Below are 13,502 nucleotides of genomic sequence, written 5' to 3'. Positions count from 1 at the left end.
CCTTATACCCCTCACACTCATTTCTGGACCTCGAAACCAGTTCCACTGCATTTTTTCATTCTTCCCCCCTAATCAGGGACAGAGTTACACCTGGGACACTAGGTGGGTGTAATTTAATTATCAGGTAGAATAGAAAACCAGCAGGCTCTGGACCTCATAGGGTCAGAGTTGAGTACCCCTGCCTTATACAGGACTTTGATCAAATAGTGAAAATCGTTTAGCAAACATTTTGCTTATTTTTGTCCTTGTTAGTTGGGATGGAGTGTGTTGAGGATGTAGAGCAGTTGTGGGCACATTAGGACATGGAAACTGACAATAAATTATCACTAGACTAATACTCTGAAACTAGTAGATTCATCTTAGGTGTTGCTATTTGTGAGACAACATCAACTACACATATGGTTTCAACATCAGAATCAGCAACTACACATACAGTTTCAACATCAGAATCAGCAACTACATATACACTTTCAACATCAGAATCAGCAATTACACATACAGTTTCAACATCAGAATCAGCAACTACACATACAGTTTCAACATCAGAATCAGCAATTACACATACAGTTTCAACATCAGAATCAGCAATTACACACAGTTTCAACATCAGAATCATCAATTACACGTACACTTTCAACATCAGAATCAGCAACTACACATACAGTTTCAACATCAGAATCAGCAACTACACATACAGTTTCAACATCAGAATCAGAAGACAGAACCACAGAAACTGTGACTAATATAACCAACTGAACATTTAACTGGTTTGTGAGTAAGAGGAACAGACAGAGCAGTGAGGTGTGCTGTAAAGGTCTTACAGACAAGACAGTGTTTGGGACTATGGCCTTACCCACCAGAGTAGAGAGACTGCTGAAGAGCCTGGTTTTGTCCCTGGCCACCTGGAAAACAAACACACAGACTGAACAGACAGCACAAAGCATAGTGACACAAGGATGTTTATTTTTTATTTATTTATTTTATTTCACCTTTATTTAACCAGGTAGGCAAGTTGAGAACAAGTTCTCATTTACAATTGCGACCTGGCCAAGATAAAGCAAAGCAGTTCGACAACATACAAAAACACAGAGTTACACATGGAGTAAAACAACATACAATCAATGATGCAGTAGAGAAAAATAAGACTATATACAATGTGAGCAAATGATGTGAGATAAGGGAGGTAAAGGCAAAAAAGGCCATGGTGGCAAAGTAAATAAAGTATAGCAAGTAAAACACTGGAATGGTAGATTTGTAGTTTGAAGAAAGTTCAAAGTTAAAATATAAAGAATATGGATAATATGGTGCAAAGGAGCAAAATAAATTAAATAAATACAGTAGGGGAAGAGGTAGTAGTTTGGGCTAAATTATAGATGGGCTATGTACAGGTGCAGTGATCTGGGAGCTGCTCTGATAGCTGGTGCTTAAAGCTAGTGAGGGAGATAAGTGTTTCCAGTTTCAGAGATTTTTGTAGTTCGTTCCAGTCATTGGCAGCAGAGAACTGGAAGGAGAGACGACCAAAGGAGGAGTTGGCTTTAGGGGTGACCAGAGAGATATACCTGCTGGAGCGCGTGCTACAGGTGGGTGCTGCTATGGTCACCAGTGAGCGGAGATAAGGGGGGACTTTACCTAGCAGGGTCTTGTAGATGACCTGGAGCCAATGTGTTTGGCGACGATTATGAAGCGAAGGCCAGCCAACGAGATATTTAGTAGGAAATATAACCAAACACACAGTTTCCCTTGAGAGGAAAGTGGTTTAGTACTTGACCCACTAAACATTCTATACAATATACAGTCTACACCAAACAGTGTACTGTATACACTAAACATTCTATACAATGTACAGTCTACACCAAACAGTGTACTGTATACACTAAACATTCTATACAATATACAGTCTACACCAAACAGTGTACTGTATACACTAAACATTCTATACAATATACAGTCTACACCAAACAGTGTACTGTATACACTAAACATTCTATACAATATACAGTCTACACCAAACAGTGTACTGTATACACTAAACATTCTATACAATATACAGACTACAGTTTTGTCTAGAAGGGATACAGCTTTTTCCAAAATTGACTTATCATAGCAGTTTTAGAACAATTATGCTGCAGGTTAGGAGAATTAGTTTATGGTTAGGAAAAAAGTTAGCTAAAATCAACTTTTGACATCCATTTGGACCACAACGGTATACCATGTAGACGTGACCCCAGTCTACACTGAACAGTCTATACAATAGGAATGGCATCCAGCGCATCAAATGCATGGTTTCATGTGTTTGATACCATTCCGTCCTCCCCTCACCATCCTCCTGTGGTCTTCACACAGTAAACAGTATATATGCAGTACTCTGTTCACAAATTGACCTGGTACCTCTTAAAAGCGGTCAAGAATGTAACATTCTCTGACTTCCTGACATGTGACAAGTCTGTATACGTGGCACCAATAGTCTCAGTGACTTCGACAGTGACCTGAGGCAGTCAGACCTTAACACACATGCGGTGATGCTGAGACTCGAAGCAGCGCAGACGTTTTCAGCAACAGGATCTGACCTCACAGGCAGTGGTTCCTTTGGTCTCCAGAAGGTGGCAGGATTCCATCCTGATCTTGGACATGATCACGACATAACCAACAGTCAGTAGATCCACTGTCTTAATTATTACTACTCATTGTCTCGTTGAAAGCATTGCTCAAATAGCATTACAGCAGACATTGGGGGAAGGTGACAACAATCAAATAGCCAACCTCAGTGTCAGAGCTGCCACCCAGTTTGAAAAAATGTACACCTGTGAGGTTCCACTTCTTTCCCTATGATATGAGAACAAACAGCAACTTTACTGTATTTGACGGCAACATGGCATACTGGAGTACAGTATTGGTGAACCATTGAAACACAGCATTTTGTTGTGATCACTGAGACAGATGTTGTCAGACTGGTCTGTTTTACAGCAGGGATCTAAAGCACAGAACAATCATTAGTACTCCCATACTGTAAGTAAAGCATTCAACTCTCCTATTGCCACGTGCCATGTAATGATATAGCTTGACAGAGTTGGCAACAGTACATACAGCATGGGACCAGGCTAATGGAAGCCCACACTAGGGCTATGTTACCCCTTCATGTGTGCTATTATGAGGCTAATGGAAGCCCACACTAGGGTTACGTTACCCCTTCATGTGTGCTATTATGAGGCTAATGGAAGCCCACCGAGTAGGGTTACGTTACCCCTTCATGTGTGGTACCTCTGCGCTGCCTGCAGTTTCCAGAATAGGGGACCTTGGCAAAAACAATCAGATGCTCATTTTAAAAAAATCCTATGTAGTCCAATGTACCAGAAATAACCATAGACTGCCACATATATCTGCCACACACATTGCAGCTAGCACGTCGAGATCTACAGTGGCAAAATACATTTCATAAATTCATACATTCTTTTACAGTGGAAATGAATCCAGTTTTCTATAGTATAACCTGTATATTCTGTATCAGATCAGATCACAGTGGTTTTCTGAAGATATTCTTTGCTGGGGGAAATAGAAGACTAGGGTGTAGCCTACATTCATGAGCTCTTTTCATTGGCTTCTCATGCTCGTAAATTAATTTGTAAAGCATTGCTCTAATAATTCAACTGTCACGTTAGGGGTTACCAGCAGTCATTTGCTTTCAAAGACCCTGTGGGTAGCAGCCAAGATGTCATGCTTGGAATCTTAGATGATCTGGCCCATGTTTCCCTTGGTCATGTGGTGGGTGATAGGGTTAGACAGGTGAACAGTCAGTCTGTCTGATCATCACAGTCTAGAGAGAGAAGCATGTTAAAGAATACTAATAATGTACTTCTCAGACAAAAAAAATGCATCAAACTGATAGAGAAAACATCAGGGGTAATTATTCACTCACCACGCACGCTGTACCTGAAGACGTCCTCTCTGATCAAATGGATTGACTCCCACAGTGAATCCTGTAACACCAGAGGACATGGCAAGGGCGTAAAACACAAACTCAGAAGTCTCATTTGTGATATTGTAATTTTGTAATGACCCACTAAAGTAAACACCAGTGACATTAGCACTGATGTACACTGGTGTGCAGTGTTAGGGAGCAGTAAACTACATGTAATTCAACTAGTAATGTAACTACATTTTGCAGTAGCTTGGTGGTAGTTGAACTAAATTCTAATCTTGATAGTGTGTTTTGTAGTGAATACATTTTTGCCACGAAGCAGTGTTGCTAACTTTTGGAACTGTACACTACTTTATTTGCAAAGAATTTCCTTTATTTTTCGGCATCAGACCTGCCTAATTCTCATTTGAAACATCGTTTTTGTGTTTAATAGGCTAAATTAGACATTCTGTAAACATCTGACTCCAGAGTGATCTTATCACGAAATAATTTGGATGTAGTGAACTACTTTTTCAAAGTTACTTTAGTTAAGTAAACTATGTTTTTCTGAAGGGTAGCTTGTTAAACTACATTTTCAGAGTTGCTTCCCAATTGCTGCTGGTGTGTGTATGTGTGTGTATGTCACATTTTGTCTGGTCAGTCTCACCTCGGTTTCTTTTGACAAAAAGCTAGTGCAGGATGATCCAAGGTTCAAGTCCTTCAGTTTCTCATCCTCTGACATTAACAGCTGAATCTATGGACACATATTCATTTATAAGTGTTATGTACATAATTGTCTGGGGGGAATATCAGACCCAGTCAAACCCCATTGGGGAAGTACCTATGGCTGCGAGGAATATCAGACCCAGTCAAACCCCATTGGGGAAGTACCTATGGCTGAGAGGAATATCAGACCCAGTCAAACCCCATTGGGGAAGTACCTATGGCTGACATGAGATGGACCCTGAGTTAGCTTTGGAATAAGACGCATGTGTCATAACTGCCATACATGTATCTTTATCTTACCTGGGGTTTCATCCATATGTTGACGTATGTCACCTTAAAGCTGGGCTCTGCATAAGGTGAAAAACGGTTTGCTCCAGCGCCTTTGTTAATGTTTACATTTTTTTGATGACAGCATGGTAAAAAAAGTGTGCACTACCTATTCTGGTGTTCTAGCGCGCGTGCAATGATGTCATAGAGGGGAAAAATACTGTGATTGTTGTTTGGAGTAACTTCTATGTTGTTGTAATATTCCAAACAGACGTGGCTGTTTCACCAGGTACAGATTCCAGCTTTAAGTCATCCATATGTCCACCTATGTCAACTTAACGTAAGTGCCCAATGAAAATCTCACTTTTAAAAGTTAATATTCTGTTAACTCATATGATGTCAATAACCGGCTGACAAAATGTCATGACCGGTACAGCCCTACTCATACCCAAACAATGTTGTTGACTCATCCTATTCTCATTTTTGTGGCCAAAGCATATATTGGAGAAGAAACACTTCAAAAACCCCACCTCAAACTTGTATCTCAAACTGATTGCTTAAAAAAATACTTGCTATTTTCTCTTAGAACATGATGTAATTTCCCTGAGACGGCCAATCAGCGGTCTATTTGCGTGAATATTTTTTCTGCGTGGTATACGCCCACACCATTCTTTTCTCGGGGTATGCCCACACCATTCCAACACAGAAAAGCTGCTTTTTAACATAATTTGTAAAAATTTGAAAGGAAAACTATTTTATTCATATTGTAAATAATTATAGGCAATATTTCATAGAAATCTGGAAACACTGGGCAGGTACTGTCACGTCTGCTCCTGCTCCCCCTCTCTGGCGCTCGAGTTTGCCAGGCTGCTCATCGTTACGTACACCTGTCACCATCGTTGCGCGCGCCAGCGCTTCATCGAACTCACCTGGAATCCATCACGTCATTGATTGCCTCCCCTATATCTGTCACTTCCTCAGTTTCATTCCCGTGTCTGCATTGATGTTGTTTTGTTTCTCTTGTCCAGATGCTGTTCTTGTTTAGTTTCATGTCTATTTATTATTAAATCTTCACCCTGTACTTACTTCCCGTCTCCCAGCGTCTGTAGTTACGGAATTGTTACAGGTACTTTAAGTCATCCATATGACAGCATCTTCTGACTTTGGATCAGTGATTCAGGAACTGCTGCTGTGCTTGTTTCAGTGGTATCCAGAAACGCTCTGATGCAGGGGAATGTGACATCACCATGAGGGAGACAGATCATTATCTAACCATGAGGGAGACAGATCATTATCCAACCACGAAGGAGACAGATCAATATCTAACCATGAGGGCAACAGGTCATTATCTAACAATGAGGGAGACAGGTCATTATCTAACCATGAGGGAGACAGATCATTATCTAACCATGAGGGAGACAGGTCATTATCTAACCACGAGGGAGACAGATCATTATCTAACCATGAGGGAGACAGATCATTATCTAACCATGAGGGAGACAGGTCATTATCTAACCATGAGGGAGACAGGTCATTATCTAACCATGAGGGAGACAGATCAATATCTAACCATGAGGGAGACAGATCATTATCTAACCATGAGGGAGACAGATCATTATCTAACCATGAGGGAGACAGGTCATTATCTAACCATGAGGGAGACAGGTCATTATCTAACCATGAGGGAGACAGGTCATTATCTAACCATGAGGGAGACAGATCATTATCTAACCATGAGGGAGACAGATCATTATCTAACCATGAAGTAGACAGATCATTATCTAACCATGAGTGAGACAGATCATTATCTAACCATGAGGGAGACAGATCATTATCTAACAATGAGGGAGACAGATCATTATCTAACCAGGAGGTAGACAGATCATTATCTAACCATGAGGTAGATAGGTCATTATCTAACCATCCGAAACTGTTGTTCTGTGTGATATATTCTTTACAGAAATAGTCAAACTTATTTAAATTTCTTGTGCAACAAGAGGTATGTGTTTGAATTTTTTTTTTTAAGAATGTGGAACTAGCCTTGTTTCATCTCCAAAAGAGATGTTCACTTCATTGAGAAAAGTTGTATTCTTTGACAGGTAAGACATGCATTTATTGTTGACCCCAAATGACAACATTCATCTTTGACTACCACTATCAGCAGTTAATTTCTTAATGGGTTAGTGAAGAACTCAGAGTTAGAGTCTACACAGTATGAGAAACATATTATGTGTCAATCGCTTATTGCGTTGAAGCTCTCTGCAAAAGCTGGGTTGGTGAACCACTTGTTGGCCAGCTCAATCCTGGACCTCGTTATGGTCATTCAACAGAGTGCTTCAGAGAGGACCACCTGCATCTCATAGTCTGAACAAAACCACTGCCAAAGTCACATTCCCAGACAACTATCCATTTTTCATAAAATTAATTGCATGCCATAAAAACAATAACTGAAACATTTGTGTGATTCACCGCCCACGTTGAACTACTTTTGCAAATTGCTCGCTGAAAAAAAAAAGACAAACTGCACCACAATTCTCAGGATGTGTGTGAGTGATGTCATGACTGTATTGGTAAATCCTGATGTGAAAACTAAATGAAAGGAGGAAGATGATGAAACAAGTGATCTGCATCTATCTATACAAGGTTGGAGAATTCAGATCCATAGTCAATGTGGAAATAACCTACTGGCTCGTGTTCATTAGGGCATGCAACGGAAAACATTTTGAAGCGGTTTGCAAAGGAAGTCCAGATACAGTAGTCCCTCCCTTTTTCCGTCTATTTTCTTTCGCAAGGTGCCTAATGAACATGACCCTGCTGAGGAAAAGAAAATGCAGACAGTGTAGACAATCTATCCTCTAGGGGTCAATACATTCTCAGACATCACAGTCAATGTTGGAATGGTCTCTCCTCCTCTCCATCATAGTATACCTTCTAATCACAGGAATCTGACATGACTGAAAACTTACAGGAGTAGACAATGATCTTTGGCCAGGCTTGGTTTCTGCTTCTTCTTTTGTAGTATTGTTGAGGATCGAGTTAATCGACCTTACAGCTTGAATGGATAGAAAAGGTGTATTATGGTAGAGTATTAGTTTCATCATTTTGGAGACAAGAACAATTTAACATCAATAGAACTGCAGGGTGTTAATTATTGTTTTTGAAAATATATTCTGTTCTTTAGTAAGCATCATCAAATGTGACATCATTGATGAACAGACTGTAAAACAAACTTTTTCCTTGCTTTTCTATTAGACAGTCTCACTTTGTAGTTAACAAAATGGCGTCCTTCCTAACCTTCTGAGCCAACGTCGTCTCTCTCAACTGTTAACTGCACTTACTGCCTTACCTCTTAACTCAGACCAAATGTGACTTCTGGGTCAGTCCCAACCACTCCCAACATGCAGCAGGAAGATGCTGGTGAGCTGACCTCAGTCTTTCCCCAAATAGCAAACAGCATGACTGTAGCTACCAGCATAAACAAAGCAAGGGATGCAAATCGTGGAATGATGAAAATTATGGGAAAAAACTCACCTTCCACAGGAGGAGAAAAACTGGAAAATGGAAATATTAGTATTTAATCCAAAACAATCACAAGACCGGTACCACCTAGATGAGGAATGGGCAACTTGCGGCCCCCACCCCCATCAAAGTTTCCCATCCCATCCCTGCCCTAGACCCAGCCTGGTCTCATTCACTAGACGTAACATAATAACTGTAAATCTGGGATGCTCAAATTAGTATGATATGTTACGTTTGGTATGGTTACATAAGATAGACGGTTACTTAAGACAAATGGAAAGCAGGGTGGTTGAATGGGCTGGATGTGTGGGCGTATAACGCGACTGTCTGGCAACCCAAAGTTGCGAGTTAGAATTTCATCATAGACAACCTTAGCATTTTAGCAACATCTAAATTACTTACTACTTTTAAGCTACTTTGCAACTACTTAGCATGTTAGCTAACCCTTCCTCTAACCCTAACCTCAACCCTTTTAGCTAACCCTTCTCCTAACCCTAACTCTAACCTTAACCCTTTTACCTAACTCCTAAATTTAACCCTAATCTTATCCCTAACCCCTAGCCTAGCCTAACGTTAGCCAGCTAGCCAACGTTAGCAACCTAACCACCTAGCTAGAATTGGTAACATGTCATATGTTTTTCAAATTTGTAACATATTGTACGTTCACAAATATGTAACATATTGTACGTTCACAAATTTGAAACATATTGTACATTCACAAATTTTTAACATATTGTATGTTTTGCAAATTCGAAACATAATACGAATTGTAATTCATAACATATATGAAATGGGTGTCACGTCCTGACCAGTATAAGGGGTTATTGGTTATTGTAGTTTGGTCAGGACGTGGCAGGGGGTATTTGTTTTATGTGGTTCAGGGTTTAATGGTAAATGTATTTATGTAAGAGGGGTGTTTGATTTATGTGTTCCGGGGGTTTTTGGGTAATGTTCTTGTTTTGTATTTCTATGGTTTTCTATGTTGTGTATTTCTTTGTGTTGGCCTGGTATGGGTCTCAATCAGGAACAGCTGTACATCGTTGTTGCTGATTGAGAGTCATACTTAGGTAGCCCTGTTTTCACCTGTCCCTTTGTGGGAAGGTGTTGTTTGTGCATTGCTGTGCGTAGCCGGCATTACTGTGCAGTTTTGTGTTTTCAGTGTTCTAAATGAAAAGTTAAAATGAGCACTCAACCTGCTGCACCTTGGTCCCTTTCATACGACGACCTTTACAATGGGTGATGGACATACACAAATTAATACATACCATACGAAACATGTCATACTAAATGGAGTCTCTTGGATTTTATGTACAGAAAAATAAGAACTGCTTTGGGACCAGGTTGCTAGACCAGGGCTCTTCCAACCCTGTTCTTGGAGAGATACCCTCTTGTAGCAAAAACCTACGGGACGGTAGCTTTCCAGGAACAGGGTTGGAGAGCCCTGCCTCAGATCTGAAATGACATTAGGTAAGCACTTCGGCAAACAGACCACCCAGCCTATCATAAGGCAAGGTGAAGTAATTGATATATTGCTTAAACATATCCAATATTTTCAGATGTACATGAGTGCCCCTTGATTTAATATTCAGACACACAGACTGGTACAGGAAGTACGGTGGAACCTCACACGCTTGTAAAGAACAGGAAGGCCCGCACACTGTTGCTCCCAATTCTCCCAATTCACCGCTTTACTGACAACGTTTCGATCCGAACCGGATCTTCGTCAGGTCAAACAGTAACAATAAAGATGTAGTTGAAAACTGTTGAAAGAACCACACTTATGACCAGGACGTGCGTGGCAGTAGATATAATTACAGCAGCGTTTCCCAAACTCAGTCCTCTGGACTCCAAAGGGTGCACATTTTGGTTTTTGCCCCAACACTACAAAGCTGATTCAAATGATCAAAGCTTGATGATGAGTTGATTATTTGAATCAGCTGTGTAGTGCTAGAGTAACAACCAAATGTGCACCCTTTGGGGTCCCAAGGACCGAGTTTGGGAAACCCTGAATTACAGTGACCTATTTCCAAAATCAATCAAATTCATTCAAATGTATTTATAAAGCCTTTTTACAGCAGATGTCACAAAGTGCTTATACAGAAACCCAGCTTAAAACCCCAAACAGCAAGCAATGCAGATGTAGAAGCAGGGTGGCTATGAAAAACTCACTAAAAGGCAGGAAGCTAGAAGAAACCAAGACAGGAACCAGTCCTCTTCTGGCTGTGCCGGGTGGAGATTATAACAGTGCATGGCCATTAAGGCCAGATCGTTCTTCAAGATGTTCAAACATTCAGAGATGACCAGCAGGGTCAAATAATAATAATCACAGTGGTTGTAGAGGGTGCAACAGGTCAGCACCTCAGGAGTAAATGTCAGTTGGCTTTTCATGGCCAAGCATTCAGAGGTCGAGACAGCAGGTGCAGTAGAGAGGGAGAGAGGGAGGGAGAGTGATAAAAATTTGATGTCAATGAGATGGGCACATGTAGTAGTTACAGAAAATATGATATATACATACTGTATGTACAAAATGACACCTCACATGCTTATCAGGAGAAAAACAATCATAGACGCCTCAATAAGGCAGGTCCTTGGCAGGTCCTTCATGCCGTTGTATTCCTCAATTTTCATGAAGTCTACAGCCCTTTCAAACCACGTCAACATGTGGTCACGAACAAACACACAGGACAACATACAGCCAAACAGACACAGCACCCAATAGAGGACAAAATGTAGGAATGTTAAATACATTTTTTTTAGATTAAAAAATAAAAACTATTGCTTGCTTAGATACTTAATGAGACCATTCCTGAGCAGGCAGGTAAAGCAGTCTTCATCAGTCTGACATGCATCATCAATGGCGCTCGCTCTCAAAAGCTGAGTGACGCTTTTGAACACTTCTATCAAGTTCCTACAATTCACAAAAAGGAGATAGAGGGAGAGAAAATGTAAAAAATAATTCTAACAGAACTGTTCAACAGATTTCTCGTGGAACCAAGATGCTTTAGTAATGTTGTTGGAAGTAGGCTATCCTACTTCTGGCAAGAATGTCAAACCCACAAAGGGTTAACTGTAACATAATGAATATGTGGACGTGAGAAAATAAACCTGTTAACCAAACGGCTTTCTCCCTCAGAAGTGATGCTGTGATGGCTACAACATTATTACTGACGAAAGCCTCCTCCAAAAATGATTTCCAAATGATAGAACATGTGAAATATGCCTGGTTTTGATCAATATAGATGCAATACATAGGACTATACTGTAGGCTAGTTATTGCTTTACACTGCTGGTCTCGTCAATGGGGTCCTTTTCACGATGGTGTTTTTCGTGTTTAATTAAAATCGTAGGCTAATAATATAAACATATTTTGATAATTTGCCATGTTTTACGATAATATCATGAACCGGTTTTTTTCGGCTACTCTAATTATTAAAGAAACAATTTGATTTCATTGTTTAAAAAATGAACAAGTTTACGATCATAATTTGCAGTGTGTAAATGTAGCTATAGGGACAATTTTGCCACAGGTGAATCAAATTAGTGAACCGCTTGAAAAGACGCCCCTACAAGACCATAGTCAAAATAAATAAATCATGTTGTAATCATTGTTATTCCTATTTGTTAAAGACAGCAATTTTAATTCATTATTGTATTCGAAGTATTTTTGGGGGTAAAATATGATTTTTTTTCTGTGTGGAGGCATTCGATCATTTGCATATAATAGCAAACACAAACATCTAAAGATGTTGATAACATTTGAATTTTAATCAATTAAAATTGAACTTTCACAGTTATGATATATTTCACTTCAACTGCCATATTTACTGTTATGCAATGTAATAGCTAATAACGCCCTTCAATAACAAATGGCACGCTTGGTTGTTTGATCTACAAACAGTGACAGATACAATCTATTCATTTATATTGTGTCGTGTGCTTCGCCATTTGTAGGTAAATATAACAACAGCTGTTAAGCGGTAGCCTAATGATTACACTACTTAGGCCTTCTGTGAAAAGGGAATGTACTCAATGAATAATGGACAGCAAATATGTTTAGATTTCACTTGAAGGAAAATAATAATCGAAAAAAAAAAATGCATCAAATCGTATAGAGTAACGTAGCCTACGTTTTGATCAGCCTCGTAACAGTGCCAATTTGGCTAATGGAAACACTGACATGCTTCAAATGTAAAACAATGTCGGGGGAAAAAAATCCAAACTATGGCCATGCCTGATCAGATTCCCGAATAAAAGAAAAGTGATTAACATTCCACAATAAAACAAACAGGTAAATGCGTAAAGACATGGGTGTATCCGGACGAAAATCTATCCGCTGAAACATGAAATTCGTTAACATTGCCGCATGACTGATGCTTTGTTTGTTGTTAATGTGCAGCCCCGGTTGTTATGATGTTTACACGTCAGTACGGTTTAAGGTTTACATACAACAAGTCCTAATGATCTCTGATAGATCACTTGACACCTGTCACTGTAGGTTACTTGTGTAACCTTTGAATGTGGTTATTTCCAACTCAGCCTCACAATCAATTCGTGCATATATGCACATAATTCATTACAGCAAATTTCGTGCGTTTTGGTGTGGCTTAATTCGTGATTGTGAGACTGCGTTGTTATTTCACATTCAGATGACTCGCATAAATGTTTGCTGATTTATGTGCTAATCGTTAATCCTTACCAACAGGTTTGACATTTACGACACAGATACTTTTCCTGTCAGAACTGCAAGCATAATCGAAATAGGTCCCATTGTTTTCACGTTTCAAGTTTCAACGTTTATTCGCCACGTGCACAGGATACAACAGGTTTAAAACGATGCAGTGAAATTCTCACCTTGGGAGCTCTTTCCCAACTATGCAGTGATAATACTACTATTACTACTACTACTAATAATAATAATAACAATAAAACAAATATAGATAGTAATAATAATAAGAAAATCAAATAAAACAATTAAAATTAGAGTAAAAACCACACAAGAACTTCGAAGGATAAATAAACGTCTGTCAGCGGCCTTGTGTAATTTCATGACGTCTACGTGTATTCAAGATCAACATACATAGATATAGGCTACAGC

General features: G+C 39.6%; 1 protein-coding gene across 1 annotated transcript; it reads right to left on the bottom strand.

Moving 5' to 3' along the window:
* Positions 1-3,736: 3,736 nt before the first annotated feature.
* Positions 3,737-8,803, bottom strand: LOC115149988 (synaptonemal complex protein 2-like). The gene is made up of 4 exons (XM_029692837.1): positions 7,855-8,803; positions 4,563-4,649; positions 3,914-3,974; positions 3,737-3,811 (listed from the first exon to the last, which is right to left on the bottom strand). Exons 1-4 carry the CDS (start codon positions 7,987-7,989, stop codon positions 3,789-3,791), a joined length of 306 nt encoding a protein of 101 aa, XP_029548697.1. The 5' UTR covers positions 7,990-8,803; the 3' UTR covers positions 3,737-3,788.
* Between the last annotated feature and the right edge of the window lie 4,699 nt (positions 8,804-13,502).

Source organism: Salmo trutta, chromosome 2, assembly GCF_901001165.1.
Source record: "Salmo trutta chromosome 2, fSalTru1.1, whole genome shotgun sequence".
Classification (NCBI taxonomy): Eukaryota; Metazoa; Chordata; class Actinopteri; order Salmoniformes; family Salmonidae; genus Salmo; species Salmo trutta.
This window is presented reverse-complemented; position numbering and strand designations above follow the sequence as displayed.

Bases quoted from the DNA above. Each gene is read 5' to 3' on its own strand.
- LOC115149988 (XM_029692837.1), bottom strand. From the start codon at position 7,989: ATGATGAAACTAATACTCTACCATAATACACCTTTTCTATCCATTCAA. The intron at 3,975-4,562 runs GTGAGACTGACC...CTGGTGTTACAG, and splicing joins TTTTGTCAAAAGAAACCGAG to GATTCACTGTGGGAGTCAAT. The intron at 3,812-3,913 runs GTGAGTGAATAA...TTCTCTCTCTAG, and splicing joins CTTCAGGTACAGCGTGCGTG to ACTGTGATGATCAGACAGAC.